The sequence below is a fragment of the Vipera ursinii genome (assembly GCF_947247035.1).
Source record: "Vipera ursinii genome assembly, chromosome: 6".
Lineage (NCBI taxonomy): Eukaryota > Metazoa > Chordata > Lepidosauria > Squamata > Viperidae > Vipera > Vipera ursinii.
The window spans coordinates 13,917,233-13,936,189 of NC_139515.1; the positions used below are offsets into that span (position 1 = coordinate 13,917,233).

At 38.2% G+C, this 18,957-nt stretch overlaps 1 protein-coding gene across 1 annotated transcript; it reads left to right on the forward strand.

The window, feature by feature from the left end:
- Positions 1–7,374: 7,374 nt before the first annotated feature.
- On the forward strand, positions 7,375–18,613 carry GTSE1 (G2 and S-phase expressed 1; the record flags this gene model as incomplete). The annotated part of the gene is made up of 11 exons (XM_083366194.1): positions 7,375–7,432; positions 9,645–9,702; positions 9,786–10,401; positions 11,833–12,003; positions 13,514–13,655; positions 14,566–14,901; positions 15,079–15,139; positions 16,080–16,325; positions 17,427–17,610; positions 18,157–18,285; positions 18,536–18,613. The coding sequence occupies 11 exons, from the start codon at positions 7,375–7,377 to the stop codon at positions 18,611–18,613; spliced, it is 2,079 nt and encodes a 692-aa protein (XP_083222320.1).
- Positions 18,614–18,957: the final 344 nt, after the last annotated feature.

Consider the following 18,957-nt stretch of genomic DNA (forward strand, 5'->3'; position numbering starts at 1 on the left):
GTGATTAATATACTTTGAGCAGTGGTCTAAGAGTAGTTCTACTTATCTTGGAAAATAGAATTGGAATAGCTGTTTATAATGGATTTGTATTGATTTTATCTTAGTAATAGCACCATCTATCCAACTTGGCCATCCTAATAATGAAGCTAGTTAGGTTATACAGTACTGAGAAACTAAATATGTAACTTGAAAGAAGGTAAGCTAGGTTTGTCTTACTGCCAAGAAAACACCAAGCTAAGTGATAGAATCATGATATAACTCTTGTACTGCAATAATATTCAATTTATTTTATTTTTTATTTTTTAAAAAAGATAAGTTAATAATGGCATGCAGCAGGACCAATTCTGGCCTGGAGGAAAATGTTGTATGTTGCAGTCCTAAATATCCTTACCTCTATACCACATCTTTTAATTTGTTTGTACGTTACAACCTCTTTCTGAGTAAGAGCATCTGAAAGCTAGCAATCCACTCCTTTCCTCAAATGTTTAAATGGATATGGGCACACCACATTAACAATGTGAAAATTTTACATCAGCTACAATAGACATTTGGTTTTAAAATAAAACATTGCATCCAAATAAATGTAATGTAAATTTCCACTTACAACATCAGGCTTAGAAAAATGCAAGTATAAAAAAAATCTTTAACTCTGTTTTCCTATTTCCATCAAATTCTGGCCTTACAGGAGTTGTTATTAGCTAAAATTTACACAAACAGAAGAATCTGGTAATCCACCCAACACCCTCAATTCCTTCTGCTTCTGTGTTCTCAAATCTCCATGGTTCACAGCCTATTCTTCCACAGTCTAATCTTCCAGCAAATGTCACGGCAAAATTTGCAACTATTCTGTATTTTTAAAGACAGCTCCTTATCAGAGTCCCTAAAACTCATCTGTAAAGAATGGAATTGCTTCCTGCTTTCAGATTATGAACCCAGGTCACTTACCTCCTAGAAACATTCATTTCTTTCTTGATGGCTCTTGTGCCTGTTTTTCTCCAAAGCCAAGGGCCTATTAATTGGTGAAACTACTAGCAAAAAAGCTGTTTTGCGCAAGTAAATAGTATTAAATGCCAGGAAATGCAATGGATCTGTTGCAGGTCATGATTACACTCATGTTCTCTTTCCTTACTGGCTGTTCAGTCTTTATAAACAAGCTGCTGAATCTATTCCCAAATGTGGAATAGTAGAAGTCCTCCCTACTTATAGTATATCATGTGTGTCTTCAAAAGGAAGAGAGCAGGAGGGTGGGGATGGGGGTAGAATAAGGGACGCAAGCTTGACTGAAGCAGACACCATTCTATTTCAAAACTTAATGAAAAGATATTTGGAATACTGCTTTTCTGCCAATACAAGCATTTGCATTTCTAGCTTTGAAGAAACAAATCCTTCCTGCTTATCTCAAGGACTCCCAGAAGAAGTCCTGGGTGGGAAGTTTCTGTCCCATAAATTACTTCAAGTTAGTTTTAAATTAATGCCCAGTAGGGACACCAAGCATACACTTCACTATCACTTTTGGGATTTCTTCACCAGTGTTGTGTGGAAAGAATTCAGAGAAAGAAATATTTTGAGAAATATTAAAAAGCAGAAAATATTTCCCCAAAGGAATAATGGAGAAGATCTTTAAAAAGGCAGAAACTCCCCCCCCAACCAGACAACTCAGCAGAAACCAGCTTTTAGAAATGCAAATGTAGTAATCCTTTTGGAAAGCTTGGAGCTTCCAGCTAGAAACTGAAGAGATTAGGAAGACAAAGACCCTTAAAATCTACATAGCCCACCCAAACTCTAAGACAGGACACAATAGGATTAACCCACCAATACCAAAAGAGCACATTCAGACTCAGGTACATGACACAGGAAATGCAAAGCCTCAAACAGGAATAGGAAACAACCTCAAAAGCCCCAGAAGATATAAAAGCCCACCACTCTGCCCCATGTGGTCACTTTTTTCCACAGCCATCTTTCTGTCTGGCTCTGTTCTTCAATAAACTACAACCTTCTTTCTAAAGCAGTCTTCATGTTGTTTATTCTCGGCTTGGACTGGACCCTGATGAAGATTTTTCTTTCAGTTGCATCTGGATAAAAGAAAATATATGCACCCTAGAATATAAAGATTGTGTTATAGTCTCCAATATTATTTCTCCCTGAGGTTGATGGGCCATTTGCTGTAGGGTCACTTGCTATAAAAATGCAAGGTTATGGTATGAACTCGGAAGGGAGGAGATGTGTATTTGCAAGGCCTGCATAACAGATAAAGAAAATGTGATTGGGGACAGGTGGGGCCCCTTTCAATGTAGAAAACAATAGCTGACTGTCAGGAATATCATACAAGATATATTGCTAAGATAAGGAATAGGGCTAAGACAGAGGCAACAGAAGACTTGCTAAAAGTCTTCTTGGATGCCTCTTAGTTAACTTTTTGGAATAGGGTTGAAGGGTCCTGTAACTGGAACAAAAATTGTTTAGCCTAACTATTGGAATGTACAGGAATGATTGATGTCTTGTTTATAATGACTCTGTTGTCTCATTCCCATTAGCTAACAAAGTTTATAAAGCAATGCTACTAACTTTCTAAGTGTGGCACTTCTGAACGCAAGGCTGCCAGTGTTCACATTGTGTTCCCAACCAGGACTTACTTCGATTGAAAATAAAATACTGCATCTGCTTGAGTTTTCATGATTGGATTTTTTTATGTTTTCTCAAGTTTTGCCAGTGACCTTACGGAGCCAATAGAATACTTGAGATAACTTTTGAAATGTTTATTAGTTAAGACTTAGAAATAGGGATGACATGGAGCGAATAGAGGACCCTTTAGATAATTTTCAGAATGCCTATTAGACAATGTTTCTATATCCTGCCTTGAAAAACTGTATAAAAGCCTGTTAAATCCTTTGTTCTGGGTTATGGCATTTTGCTGGCTGGGATCCCCTTTTGCTGAAGCACTTCAATAAAAGGAAACAAAACCTATACCTCGTGTCTGGTGTTCTTCATCGACCTCAGCACTAGGCTCAGACCCAAATTGGGGACAACAGGTATTATGTGAAATTACCTGCATTACTTGGAAATAGGCAAAAAAATTAGGAGTCTGATAGCATCTTTTCCATCTCACAGATTTTATTAAAATACATCCTTATGGTTTTTAATGATTGTTAGCTGGAAAAGATACTACCAGATTCCTGCCATTTTACCACCATAAATCAATGTTACTCTCCTCTTAAGCTGGAAATAGGCAGATTTTTAAAGACTGGTGAGGTGAGTTCTAGTCCCACTTTACGCAGAAAGCCAGCTGGGTGATCTTGGGCCAGTCCCTTTCTCTCAGTCCTAGGAAGGAGGCAGTGGCAAATAATTTCTGCAAAACCTTGCCAGTAAAACTGCAGGGACTTGTCCAGGCAGTTTCCAAGAATCAGACAAAGCTGAATGGAAGAGAAAAATATAAAAATAACATAAACGTGTTCCTATAACTATGTACATATTGAGCCAGGTGCTCCTGTTTTAACATGCTTTAGGTGTCCAAGATATTGTACAAAACTGCCTGACTATTCTCTATAAATATTGCTAATTTAATTCATCCATTCAAATATTTCCATAAAGAGAAATAGATCTCTACTTTGGATTTTTCTTTTTTGATAGAAATACTATGCTTCTTCCTTTCCCAATAAATTGCATGTTATTCCCTTTACCATACATTGGAGGAGGCTACATTTATTTTTATAATCAAGCTCTGTATTTCTTAGTTGGTATTCTGTTAGGGCCCAGATGAATGAGGCACCAGAGGCATGAACGGATCAGCTGCAGAGGATTTTTGATATGAAGACTGACAATGGCCTATCTAACAGTTGTATATGCCTGCCAAGTTGTTCATAAGTCATCTGGTTTCATGGTGGTGGCCCAATCACATTTTGAAAAGCTCTGGTATTTTTTTTTTGAAGTTTCACATTCCAAGCAAAAAATAAGTGTTCTGTTCTAGCTAACATTAACACTGCAATCAGAACAAAAATAGGGATGTAGACTTGGGTGATGTTAAAAACAAATTAACTGTGGTGCAGAGGATATTTGATTTGACACTTTCTAGAGAAAACACGAAGTTGTTTCAACTTAAGGCGTAGCTACAGAAAATTTCATCGGAGTAATCAGTGTTTCTGCACCTTTGTTGACAAGTCTTTTTGAAGGCACTGAAGAAACTGGGAGGTGACTCCAAGATGAAGCTGATACATAATTCATGAAAGCATCTAGGCACTGATTGTACCTAGTGGCCATATATATTCTAGCACATAATGTGTCCCAACTTCAATGATTCAGAATGACATAGTGCTCTTTCATTCTAATCTTATGTTGAAAACAGGCATAAAGCTAAAATATGGGCTGAAAACAGACATGAAGCTGAAAAAAATGGACTGTAATATTTTTTTATTCAAAACCCTCCTCCTTCCCCAGTTCCTGTGTGTTTGTGGAAGCAGTGTAGCAACCTAAATTTTGTGAAGCCAGCACTTGAAATCAGGGGGACCTTGGCAGGGGACGACACAGTCATTCGTTGTGTTTGTCCCTAGCTTATAATCGAAGGCCGGACCATAGAGTTAGGCAAGGCAACTTCCCTCCCCCCCCGCCCCGCTCCAAACTCTATGGTCTTTCTACAGAGGTCTCCGAGCGTTAAGTATTTTAAGCGCCGCTCTGGTAGGAAAGAAGGTCAATGGCAAAAACTACAAGTTCCGCGTCGCACGAAAGCAGGATAAGGCGGGGCGGAAACTCATTTTTTTTTTCTCTCTCTCTAATTGGGTAATAGTCTGTGACGTTATTTAAATCGGCCAACGAAATGGAAGAAGCGGGTTGAGCGGCCGTTTCAAATGGAATTGAAGGCGAAGAGCGGAGTTTTCCTTCGATTCCTTTCGGAGGTGAATTCGGATTTAGTTGCGAGGTTGGGGGTTTACATTGAGGGGCTTTCGGGCTGTGTGCAAGCGGCGAGCGGCGCCGTAGCGAAACCTTGCTCACCTCAGACAAGAAAACCGGACTAGGCGCTCATCCTCCGAGGAGTGTCCATTTTATTCGTGAACGGCCGACTGAAGGGCCTTGTAGGGGTAGCTGGTCTGGTGGTGAGGGCGCACGTAAAGCCTGGGGGTGGTGGTGGTTGGGCGGGATATGGAATGTAAAAATGGCAGAGGGCAGTTTATTGGAGCACGAAAACAAAAGGCGGTGGGATTTGTCCCGTTTTTATTTTTTCAATTTCCAAGGCACCTGATCGCAAGAGACGCTATAGATCAGCGTTTCCCAACCTTAGGAACTTGAAGGTGCGTGGACTTCAATTCCCAGAATTCCCCAGCCAGCTATGCTGGCTGGGGAATTCTGGGAGTTGAAGTCCACGCACCTTCAAGTTCCTAAGGTTGGGAAACACTGCATAAAGAACAAACTTGACTCTTTCGAGGGAAAGACTTTTTTTTGCCGTTTGGACCCATGCAAAATTTACTCTGCTGTATATTGCTCAACATGTTGGGGTTTTTATTGCGGGTTTTTTTATATCATTATTTATTGTTTTAGCTCGGGCTCCTATTTAATTATTATTATTTATTATTAATTTAATTTGTATACCGCCCTTCTCCCGAAGGACTCAGGGCGGTGAACAGGGCAATACATATTAAAAAACAAGATACAAAAATTAAAAGCGATTAAACAACAGTGCCCATGAATAAATTAGTACACATTAAAAAGTTAAAACCAATTTATAAAACCCAACCCCATCCCATCAGGCCAGGCCAGCTTGTTCAAAAAGGTAGGTTTTGAGATCGCGCCGGAAGGAGCGGAGGTCAGGCGCCAGCCAGAGCTGGGCCGGAAGATGGTTCTCTTTTAATTTTTGTATTATTTTATATGTGCCCTGTTCACCGCCCTGAGTCCTTCGGGAGAAGGGCGGTATACAAGTATAATAAAATAAATAAATAATAAATAAATGTTGCATTGCTTCAACCCCAGAAAGGTTCTAAATCAGGGGGGTTTCCCAACCTTGGTAACTTTAGGTTGTGTGAACTTCCAACTCCTGGATTCCCATCCTGGGTGAGGAATTCTGGGAGTTGAAGTTCCTACGTCTTAAAAGTGGCCTGGGTTGAAAAATAGTGTTCTAAAAGGGTCTGCTATCTAACAGAGCACCAAGTTTTATTGGCTTGAAAGTAAGTTCTTAAGATGATCCTTTAGATCTTAATTACAAAAACACAAGTAGGGTATCCGTCCAAAAAGCCGAAGGGCTTCAGATGAAAGTAGATCTTGCTTTCCTGATGGTTTTATAGCCACAGCAAATGACAGGGCCTTCTTGAACTGGGCATATGCATTAGTTCTCAAATGCTATAATCTCACATTTTTCAATGAAACTAGAGAAGAGAAAGGAATTTAGCTAGGAAATAGACAATTTACTGCAGTAAGACTCTTTTTCCACTGTTGTTCAAATAGAACATAGATGGGAGGCAATGAAAAAAGCTAACTTGAAAATATTATTCCATATCTAAAAGCTAAGCAAGGATACATCTTAAATGTTATGATGCCAAATCGTGATCAGCTTTGCTATCTTTGCTTAATATTCTATTACAGGATTGTACTGTTAATAAGGGAGTGGCCTGTAACCTTTCACTATACTTTGCTCTCTGAAAATGCTTTTAAATTTGTAGCACAAATTGAATTGCCCAATCAGGTTTACTGATATATAAAGATATCGTAATATTACACTGTTGTAACATATTTGAAATCTCCAGTTTCCATGGCAGCAGCTGCCCAGATATTTTAAAAATAAATTGCTTTATATGAGGCTAGAATTCCCATTATAATATTTTATTTTATTTTTTATTTTTTTTAATTCCATTTATATCCCGCCCTTCTCCGAAGACTCAGGGCGGCTTACAAGCTTAGCAGTAATTTGCCAATTTGCTGCAAAAATTCTTAGTGGGAGTAAGCACAGACAAATTCTTTGGTGTAAAAATTCAGATCTTAAAAACAAACTCTAATCTGTCTTATACAAAGCTTCAAGATCTTAAAATGTGTTCTAATTTATCTGTAAAATGCAGAAAAAGGAATACTTATACATTTGGGCTTCCTATCAAAACCAGGATATTTGCTATAGTGTACCTCTGCTGTCAGATTAAACAGTAGAAATAAATAGGATGATGGATGTACATATGATGGATGTAAATGCTAAACAGAAGAAGAGCCAAGCTTCAATCATTTGGGCCATTAATAATATGTTTAGAATATTTAAACTTCCGCATAGTGCAAGACAGAAATATGTTGGTATTATAACCGCTCATTGACCATTTTTATCATTGCTGCTCAATTTTTGGCAAAACAATGATAGTTTGAATTATTTAATATCTAACATGAGATGTGAAACTGTTTTGCAGTGAAACTATGGAAGACAGAAAAACATTGGATTCAGAATGTAAAACAACAGAAGTTCCTTCTACTGGTAGGTGTTAAAACAATATGTCATAAGGTGTCTTCCTAATTATTCTGTTGTGACTTTTATATAAAGGTCCCAAAATCAATCTAAGTCCACTTGAAGGTAAGAGAAATAGTGTCAGAATCCATTTATATCACATTTCATAAATGTATAGGTAGAACAATGTGCTTATTCTGGGGATTCTGCCATCTCTCCGAAGGGGGGGGGGGAGAGGATAGACTTAAGGTGATCTTCTAACAACAGGGAACATTTGAACTGGGGGAGGGAGGGGGAGAGACAGATCTGGATTGCATCTTCATTTACAACTGAAAAAGGAAAGCAATAACCATAAAACCAAGGAGAGTTCCCTTTCCCACGGAAGGGCCTGACACCTAAGCAAATGATGAGAGCCTGACCAAATGGATGAGGGGAGGGGCTGAAATGGGAATGCTTTATATAGGATTGAAATGTAACTTTGTTAGATTCCGTCTTGTATTGCCACAATCGATTCCATCCTAGTAAACATTTTCCTTTTGGACTAAACTTGCATCCAAGAGTTCTTATTTCCTAAAATGTGGATTGAGGTGGGTCCTGACCATGACGGGGTAGTTTCCTCCAGCTTGTCCTTGTAGCCAGGACATCCCACTACATCTATTCTTGATTAGCCTGCAAATTTTTGGTAGTCCTTCACTTACAACAGTTCATTTAGTGACCGTTTGAAGCTACAACGGCGCTGAAAAAAGTGACTTTCCAACTTAGGAACATTGCAGCATCCCCATGGTCATGTGATCAAAATTCAGGTGCTTGGCAACTGACTCACTTTTATGACAGTTGCAGTGTCCTGGGGTCATGTGATCACCTTTTGCAACCTTATGACAAGCAAATGGGGAAGCCAGATTCACTTTACAACTGTGTCATTAATTTAACAACTGCAGTGATTCACTGAAGAAATGTGGCAAGAAAAGTCATAAAATGGGAGTAAACTCACTTAACAAATTTAGCAACATTAATTTTGGGCTCAGTTGTGGTTGTAAGTTGAGGACTACCTGTATAGTGTTTAAAATCCCTAAAAAAAAAAGAACCAAAGCTAATTTTATTTATCTTATGATTACATTCACTTATTGTTAATGCCGATGTTTTAACTGAGCCATTTGTTATATGTACAGACACTTCCTTCTTGTCTTGAAACTTTTTTAGGATATAAATTCAAAAGAAGATGACTTGCTAGCAAATACCTTTTTATTACAAACTCAATGTAGCTTTCACACCAATTACTAATTATAAATAAAAACACAATATTTTTTAAAATAAACATTGGAATACTTCTTACAGGTTGGTTGGAGAGAATGGCTCAGCTAGAACAAATGTTTTCTTTCTTTGCTTTTCCTTTTTTAAAAATGTTCATACTACATTTAATATTGTCATTGAATTGCCTGTTTTTGGCATATACTGTTATAGCACGATATGTTATTGCATCAAAAAAGGATTCCTAAGCATTTTACCAAATGATTTTGGAGCTAATTTATACATTGAACAGATTATAGCAGGAATGACCTTTTCAGATATCAATTTTGAATCATAGGATTAAGGTTGTACAGTGTTTTGTTTAAAAATACATAAAGAGCAAAATTATTGTTACAGAGAATGTCAGCGAAGGAAACCTCATCTATATGGTAAATCCTTGATTCAGCGGGTAATAGGGAAATGTTTGTTAAATTGAGGGTTTAGTCTAACAGTTGATAAGGGAAAGCTGATGAGTACAATAAGCATTAAGTATGTCATCTTCTCCAACCCCTTAGCAGCTCCTTGTGAAGCATATGCCACCAATTCCAAATCTTTCCTGCCCTGATCTCTCCTCACTCGCTACTATTGATGTATTGAAGGTTTACGGCAGGGGGTCCCCAAACTCTGGTCTGTGGACCGGTACCGGCCCGCGGCATGCCAGCAACCGGTTCACACGAACAAAACCCCATCCACGGGATGCAGGCAATACACAAAACCACGCACCCTCCAGTCCGCAGAAAAACCTCTCTCCACAGAACCAGTCCCTGGTGCCCAAAAGGTTGGGGACCTCTGGTTTACAGAATAATAATTTGGCTTCTATAGAAAAAAAGGGAATCCCAGGTGTATGTTTATTAAATTTATATGCCACCCATATCACCAATAAGGCAACTCCAATAAACATTGTAACATTATAAGTGTTATAGTAGCAATCTGTGATGTTCTATTGTAATTTCAGATTTTTACTTCCTGACTGAAGAAAAATTTGATTTTGACCTTTCACTGTCTCCCACAAGGTAACATTAGTTTCAAAATCAAGGTGCGTTAAGAGCAGAGAGTAAAGTGTGCGGTTATCTGACTCAGTTTTTCTCTGTCGTAGTGAAAATGAAGATGAAGTTTTTGTTGGACCAGTGGGGCATAAAGAAAAATGTATAGCTGTGTGCCTTGAATCCCACGAAGAGAGTCAAAATAAAATTCAATCTCTTACATATGATCCCTCCTGGAGCCCTCCTTCAGGAGATAAATTTGTGGAAATCTTTAAAGAAGCTCACTTGCTAGCTTTCCAGCTTAAAAGTGGAAACAAAACAGAAAAAAACAAGACTATTCATCTGAGGGGGGAAAAGACAGAGGCCGTTGAAAAGTTTGTGAAAGAATCAAAGTCAAAACTGAAAATCCTTGAAAAAGAAATAGTGACAGATAAAACACCAACAACCACTAGAAGAGAAACCTACTGTATATGGGAAAGCCCAAGCAGTCAACTGCCGCCTTCGATTCAGAAGCGTTTAGGGCAACCTGTTACAATAAGGGAAGGCCCATGTTCCCCCCGAGTGTGTCTCAACACACCAAGTCCTGCTGAAACAGACAAGCTACCTAAAATGCACACTGCATCCTCAGCCCATGCAAAGAACGACACAAACCTTAAAAAAAGAAGCAAATTTCAGACCGTAAAAACATCACCTGCACTTAGGAATAACAGCTACTTAGTAGCAGGCGAGGTAAAAAAATTTTTTTCTTTTACATTATATCTAAGCTTTAAGTTGTGTCACGGTATTAGAATCTAATTCTAATTAGAACAGAATTTTCTGTCCAATTTGTATTTAAATCTACGGGTTTGTTGATAAGTCTGTTTCCGGTTTTTTTGAGAAAGCACGGGGCTCTTTGCTCCTGATTGTTTGAACCTAAAATGTCTGCATATTTCTGTAGTTGGTCAGAATGTTAGGTTAAAGTGATGGGTATTGCTAGACATAATTTTGAGGCTAGTGTGTAATTTATTGCTTATTGAAATACTTAATGGTGTTACTGCAAAAATGCATTTAGCCTGACATTTGAAATGGAATCTTAACTTCGAGATTTCGGGGGTGGGGGGGGAAGCAAAACATTATAGATGCCAAGGAAGGGAGACAGGCTTTTTAAGATGGTTTATCAGCTGCTCCCACACATTTCTTGAAATGTAGTTGTTGTTGTTAGCTGCGAAGCCGTGTCTGACCCATCGTGATCCTATGGACAACGTTCCTCCAGGCCTGTCCTCTACCATCTTCTGGAGTCCATTTAAGCTCACGCCTACTGCTTCAGTGACTCCATCCAGCCACCTCATTCTCTGTCATCCCCTTCTTCTCTTGCCCTCAACCTTTCCCAGCATTAGGCTCTTCTCCAGTGAGTCCTTCCTTCTCATTAGGTGGCCAAAGTATTTGAGTTTTAGCTTCAGGATCTGGCCTTCTAAAGAGCAGTCAGGGTTGATCTCCTCTAGGACTGACCAGTTTGATCGCCTTGCAGTCCAAGGGACTCGCAGGAGTCTTCTCCAGCACCATAACTCGAAGGCCTCAATTCTTTGGCGCTCAGCCTTTCTTATGGTCCAGCTTTCACTACCATACATTGCAACTGGTAAGACCATCGCCTTGAATGTAGTTAGTTCTGCTTTAATCTAAACATACCTTGAATATGAACTGGTATGGCACTATGAGTGGGGCAGCAGTAGAGAGGAGCTATGTCTTCATAAGAAGAGATAATGTAAAGCAGAAGAGCTGCCTTTTCAATTCAAAGTCATCCCAAAGATTGACCAGGTCACATCATTATGTTCATCAAGTTATGACTTAAATGCATCTTTGAATTCACGCTGATTCAGTGTGCGCTATTCAGTATCGCTTGAGAAAAATGCTTTTCAATACAGTCTACATTTTCAACTGTATTTCAGACAGTTGTATACATAGAGGAGTAGGGAGAGCATAAATGAATTGGATTTCATAATATTGGAATGTTTCAATATTTGCATTCTAATAACACATCATCGGATCCCCTTAACTGTTGGTCTGGTTCATAGTGTGATGGCAGACCTATTCAATACTGTTTTCATTTAACGGAAAGAATGTGAGATTTTGGTATATTTCTAATAATTTGTTTTAAAAATATTTCAAATCCAAATCTTGCAGCCTAAACAAGGACAATTGCCTAGTTCTTCCAACAGGATTTATTCAAATAGTATGGGATCATCTGAAGATTTGCTCTCTGACAAATCAAGCATAGCTTCGGATGCAGGAGAATTGTCATTTTCTACCAGCTCATCCATGCAAAGCAAGAGAACTCTTCCTACTCCCACCAAGGTGAATGCTCTTTAATTAATCATTAATTGGTGTGCTGCCACCACGTGGCTGTTCTTGGGAAATTACCAATATGCTAATTGGGTCTGCCAGTACCTTCCCCCTTTGTGATGTATTTCCTATCCTGCTCATGATGCTGTACTAGGATCCACCCCTTCTGGGTTGGACTTCCTCCTTCTCCTTGCTCCCTTGTGTTCCATCCTCCATTGTAACATCTGAACACAAGCCATGCGGACAGTAATCCTGTTACTGTCTTTTGACTGTTCTGGGACAGGCAGTTGTATTGCGAATATAATTCCTTGTTAAGACACTTATTGGTCTGTTTAAGCGAATTTAGTCACATTTAACGGCCCTTTCCAGACAGTGAACTCATAAAGCACCTGGTTCATCTGAAATACCTTTATTTTGCATGTAGAAGGTGGTTACAGCAGAGAAGGTGTGGTCAGGTGAATCTGACCGGAGCTTTAAGGTCAAAAGACAGTAACAGGATTACTATCCGCATGGCTTGTGTTCAGATGTTACAATGGAGGATGGAACACAAGGGAGCAAGGAGAAGGAGGAAGTCCAACCCAGAAGGGGTGGATCCTAGTACAGCATCATGAGTAGGATAGGAAATACATCGCAAAGGGGGAAGGTACTGGCAGACCCAATTAGCATATTGGTAATTTCCCAAGAACAGCCACGTGGTGGCAGCATAATTGGATTTGGATGTTGAAATATCTGCCATTTCAATATTTTATCTGAAAGATAGCTTTTTTTTCTGAAGATAGCTTGTTTTTGATATACTGCCTGTAAAACTAGGCAGACCTTGGTCACCCATTGATTGCATCATTGATTGTGATGTATTGCTAAGCCCTCTGGTGATGGTTCTGTTTAGTTTTGTTTTATTTGGATGTTTGATTTATGGGTGGCCTTTGGCTGTAATAATAAAATTGAATTGAATTTCTATTATCCGAAAGTACTTTTTATCATAATGTAAGCTGCTCAGAATCTCTGTATCAGTAAGATAGGGACATAAAAACGTAATTTAAAAAATACATTTTAACTGACGTGTCTTTTGAAAGCTCTTTAGATTTTCTCCCATGCAATGAATCAATGTGGCAAAAAAAAAATCCATTGATGCAGAAATGTAATTTGTAAAGTAAGTTCTGTGTAATTTGGCCTCATTTCTTATACTAAACAGAATAAAATCCATTATGCTATATATATACCAGCGTTCACCAACCTTTCTGTGGACCGGTGGCGGGGAGGGGGAGAGAGCATGGTTTCATGTCTGTGCTGCTTGCTTGGCCAAGTTCCCAACAGGCTGCAGCCCAGCAACAGACTGTGGACTATGGGTTAGGGACCCCTGCTACAATAGAATGGAAGAGATGAGCATGTGCTAATAATTGAAATTATCCAGGTAGAGAGCTGCAATTTGATGGGGATAAAATTCAAAGCACAATGGTAAGACCAATATATCTGATTATATTTCTATGGCATACAGCCAACTCATTTATCATTGTCTTTACAGTTGGAAATGAAGACAAGACAACTGAAACCTCCTAATAATATTCATATGCGAAGAAATACTTCATCTTCCTCCTCCTCCTCTATATCCAGCATGAATTCAAGTTTGAATTCAAGTCTGTCAATTTCTCCTAAAAGAGGAAATGGTAATTACTCAATTGTCGTTTGATTCTAGTGCATAGTATGGAACTGGGAACTGTAACTTAAGGAAAACATATTCAAATAATCAGACTTGGACACTGAGTGGGGAATGCAGGAGCCACAGCTATTCATAGGAGACAAAATGTGACAGTGATGCTTCTCTTGAGTAAATTCTTCAACAGCACAAATACCTTAGCAGCATTTTAAAAATGAAAACTTAACATCTGAAATTTAAATATGTTAAAACTGAGTGTAAATTTATCAGAACATAAAAGACAAATATAATAAATCTCTGCCCTATCTTCATCTGCATTGTGACTGAGTAAACCTCATCTGTTAGGATCAAATTAGCATCTATAAGAATGATACAGATCTGAGGCTGAGTTACTCATATGGTTTGATTGCATAGGTAATGTCTTAAAAATGTTTTCTATGTTCATGGTAAAAAAAAACTTGGTTCAGATTCTATTTTAAGACACAAATAACCCTGTTGACCCAGATGGACAACACAGCAAGGAAGTATTCCTAATTTCTTACATGACTTCAGATACCTTTGTAACAGTAGTCTCCTCCTGCACTGCCTCAGGAGGTTGGGTGAAGGATATTGGGGTACAGTAGCTCCAACCAGACTGATCGCTTATAAAATACTTTCTGTCCAAAGACTTATGGAATGCTTCAATCTATTTTCTTCCTTTCATTCATGCATGCAGCATCATGACAAACATCTGTACTGAGAGGGGTACAGTTTGCACCAGAAGCGCGTGATATTATTTTTGTGATTCCATATACAGACATATGTTTATTACCATCCAGAATATAAGGTCATTGTAGCAGGGAGTGGTGCCTGTTTTTTTTTTAAAAAAAAGCTTTGGCTACAACAATGATAATGCAATCTGCCGTCTTCTTATTTCCTAGTCAAAACAAGTGTTATGAAAGCTCCTGCAGACATCTCTAGGCGCTCTTCTGTAACAAGCAAGATTTCCATAGTTAAACCTATGAAAGGATTTTCAGTGAATGCTGCCCACTCTGATGCATCTGGAAAACAACTCACACCCAGATGTGCTAAAGGAAATCCGGTGAATATACCCAAATATAAAGCTACCCTGACATCTGAAAGTGCAAGCAGTAATCTGCAGAAAGGTTCAGATTCTAAACTTCAGAAATTACTATCGAAAAACACATTAGGAAATGCAAGTACAAGTTCAAGTCTTAAACTAAACTCTAAAACAGCAGCTCCAAACTTAAAGCGAGGTAAGGAAATTGCTCTTAATGCATTAAATTATGCTAACTTCTGGAGAGTGTTGATTCTGTGCTCAACATGCTGTTGTATATGCAGGCCTTAAAGGATTAAATTAAGCAGTTGAATACTTATGTGTCTAAGAAAATTAATATGCTTCAACTGTATTTTCTGCTTACATGTATTTTCAGAAAATGAAGCCGCCAGAGTATTGCAATCAAATCCAGTGTTATCTGGTAGCAATATTGAAAGGTATTTCTATATATGATGATAGCTAATGATTTCCACTGCAATCGTTAATGTTCACTGAACTGTTCTGTAACATTTTTGATTAGAAACTGTGTTTTGGGTGTTGATAGAATCCATATTGTTTAATTTCCTGTGAAAACTTAACAAAGACGCTGTCAAGCTATCCTGCATTGTAATATCCATATACTTAGGTAAGTTCTGTTCTTGCAATTTGCAGAGAACTGCAAGCTTGTTCGAAACTTCAAACTGAAGTTGGTAATAAGAGGGCTAGGCAATTAGGAAGGCACAATATAGCTTTAGGCTTGCTAGCTCAAATATTACACTAAATGTTAATCTTAATTATCCATGGTTTGGAGGCAGTATCTGACATGGAACCCTGCAAAATACTGGTAGTCCTTGCTGACCAACCACTTGTGCAGCAACCATTAAAACTTACAATGATGTTGAACGAGAGGTGCTTAGGGCAGTCCTCATAGTTGTGGCCATCACAGCCTCTCCATGATTGTGATTTGGATACTCAGCAAATGGCTCATGATTACAATGTCACAACATCCCATGATTATGTGATCACTACTTGCGACTTTCCTGCCAGTTTCTAACAAGCAAAGAAGCCGGCAGGAGGTTGCAAATGGCAATCATGTGACCATGGGATACTGTGAGTGCATGGGATTTGCCCAACTGGACCTGCCAGAACTGCAGTCATAAGTTGGTAGGGTCCTTTGACATACTGCCTTATAAGGGCATTGCTTATTGTTGTAATTCCTGGTCCCAATTACTATGGATAAACAAGGACTATCTGTATGTCTTTTGGAACCACTGTGATATGTTACCCTCCTAATATTTAAAATATCTTGAACATAACATGAATCGGCTACTAAAATAAGGACTCTTGTAGTTGTAATGTGAGGTTTCTAAACTTCTCATGTTTTCTTAATCTTTGTAGCAATATTGCAGTTTCCCCACCTGTCAAACAATTAGAAAGAACTGTATTAAAATCCTGCTCTGCTATGAAGCCTCCTTTACGGACTCCAGATAGAAGACATTCTACATTGCCTATGTCTGTCGGTCGACATACCTCAGGAATTCCAACACCGACCCCCAAAACAGCGCCCAGAACAATGACATCCTCTAATTGTTTAGCTCTTCGTCACAGCTCCAGTGTGTCTTCTAAAAAGACTATAGGAGTTAGGTAAGTCTAGAAACAACCTCAACACTGTGGAGATTTCTACCCTTTTCCTCCATTGCTGCAATGACTGTTTATTAATATGCCCCTGGCTTATCCCCGATTTCAGAAAGTGCAGATTTTATTTATTATTTATTAATCAAATTCATAACGCAGCCAGTTTGGTCTACTGATTAAGGCACCGGGCTAGAAAGTAGAAGATCATGAGTTCTAGTTCTGCCATAGCTATAAAAGCCAATCTCTCTCTCAGCCCAGCTCACCTCACAGGGTTGTGGGGAAAATAGGACAAGAAAAACGTGTTGAATATGTTTGCCATCTTGAGTTATTTGTAAAAAAAATAAAGGCAGGAAATAAGTTGTAAAGTTGGTTATCTACTCGCAAAGGGGATTATGGCTCAAATTTTGAGTTGAACGTTGAGTGCAAGTTTAGCTAAAAGGTAAAAGTAAAGGTTCCCCCGCATGTGCGTGCTAGTTGTTTCTGACTAGGGCCCGGTGCTCATCTCCGTTTCAAAGCCAAAGAGCCAGCGCTTGTCCGAGGACGTCTCCGTGGTCATGTGGCCGGCATGACTAGACGCCAAAGGCGCACGGAACGCTGTTACCTTCCCACCGGAGTTGTCCCTATTTTTCTATTTGCATTTTTACATGCTTTCGAACTGCTAGGTTAGCTACTCTAGATAAAACTACAAGGTTTCAATATGGAATTCTCCGGCTCTGGAAAAGCATGAAACATGCCCCAGAAAAGTGCAGGGTTTTCTATGACCCCCATACTGGTATCCATCAGCTGAATGCATTGGAATTATTCGCTAATCAATTAATATACTGTGATACAGTGTATTTCTGAGGGAAACTTGTCAAGCTGTCTTTTTACTGTATTACTTTAATGGAAACCTGGATCCATGACTTTTAAGGGTTTCATGAAAGATACATTGCCTATTGAAACAAAAATCTTATAGTATCTTAACTATTTATTTTAGCGTAAGTTTTAAGGACAGTCCATTTTTCAGGTAATTTTGTTTTCCTGTGGGATTGGGGTGAAGAAACAATTGCAAATACTGAGTAGAAATAAGTGAATTCTGCATAACAATGCTTTTTTGCTGTTCCTGCCCAGTTCTAGGGATTTGACTAAGAACAAGACATGGATGTCTTCAAGCCCATCTTCAACAGAAGGAGACTTATCTCCACCTCAGGTTATACCTATCGCACTTGCTTTTTCACCGGATAAACCTTTTATAGAAATAGAAGAAGACACTACTAAAAAAGGGAAAACAACAGAAGTAATACTAGCTAAGAAGGCAAGTTGGGTTTTATCTGCCATGTCAAAATACAAACCATGTATTACAGTAAAAAAATTAGTGCTGCAACTGCTGCTTGTGTTCAAAAGAATTTGAAAGATACTATCACCTCATATTGTACCTGTTACGGTAATATTTTACACTAGGAAGGCTCTTATGGTATTTCAGTAATGCAGGATTTTGTTGGCCTTGCTTTTAAATGTGCTGTGCCGCGAGATCCGTATCTCTTGAAAAGATTTTAAATGCCATTATTCCAAATGTTGATTATATTAATAGTCCATTGGTGCCTCCTTTCAATACTTTGACACAAATATTCTCGTTAAGATCCAGTTTTTAGGAAAGGTGGGTGGGAAACTTTATTTACACTGATGATTCATTAAGGGGAAAATTTGCATTAGATCACACAAGAACTGAAATTAAAGGTTGGAGCAGCAGAATGTCAAAGATTTAGATATTGTATTTTGGGAGGTGGGGACAAATGTTATGTAACCTGACACTGTATTGTTGAGAGTATGATTTTGGAACACTTAAAACCCTTTTTTCTAGGACTTGTTGACAGAATATGAAACAGTTAAAACACAAGTTGCCATCCAGGAATATGAAAACAAACCTCTAATTGATCTTTTTAACACTCCTGAAATAGCTAAAGCCTCTCCATTGAAACCTACAGGGCAGGTAAGGTTGTTTTTATCTCACTGTTAATACTGTTTGTATGTAAGTGTGGATTGATGATAAAAAGTTTAATTGCACATATTTTACATTTAGAGGCGTTCAACCTGTATCTTTGAAGCTTTCTGCAATAACTGATGTTATATATACCGCATGTAGTATTAGAAAATTTGCTAACAAATGAGGTTCTTTATATTCCCAAGAATGTAACAGTTGTGTTTAGCCAATGTTTTAATAATATATTTTCTTCTTGCAGCTAATAGGTCTGAACTCTCCTTTGATGAAACTAAGTCCTGAAGGAAATAAAGAAAATTCACCTCTTCTGAAATTCTGATTTTTATTTTTATTTTTAAATGGTTTTCAAACTGGAAAAAATTCTAAAGTTTATCAACTAATGTTTCACTGGTCAGTAATTTTAATACTGGAAAAAAGATAAGAAATTAAAATTGTGAACTTGAATTGCTGATATATTGCTGCTAGGAAAAATAGAAAAGATATTATTTTTCTATATTTTAAGCAATTTTGATTGTAGCAAATATCTTTCCTGATAAAAATATTTGCTTAAAAATTGTGAAAAGTAAATTTGTAGATGTCAAATATTTGAAATAAAGTTAAGCATTTTAAATATTGATTACACACTTTCATAATTATTGCAAAATATTCAAGAGTCTCTGAAGA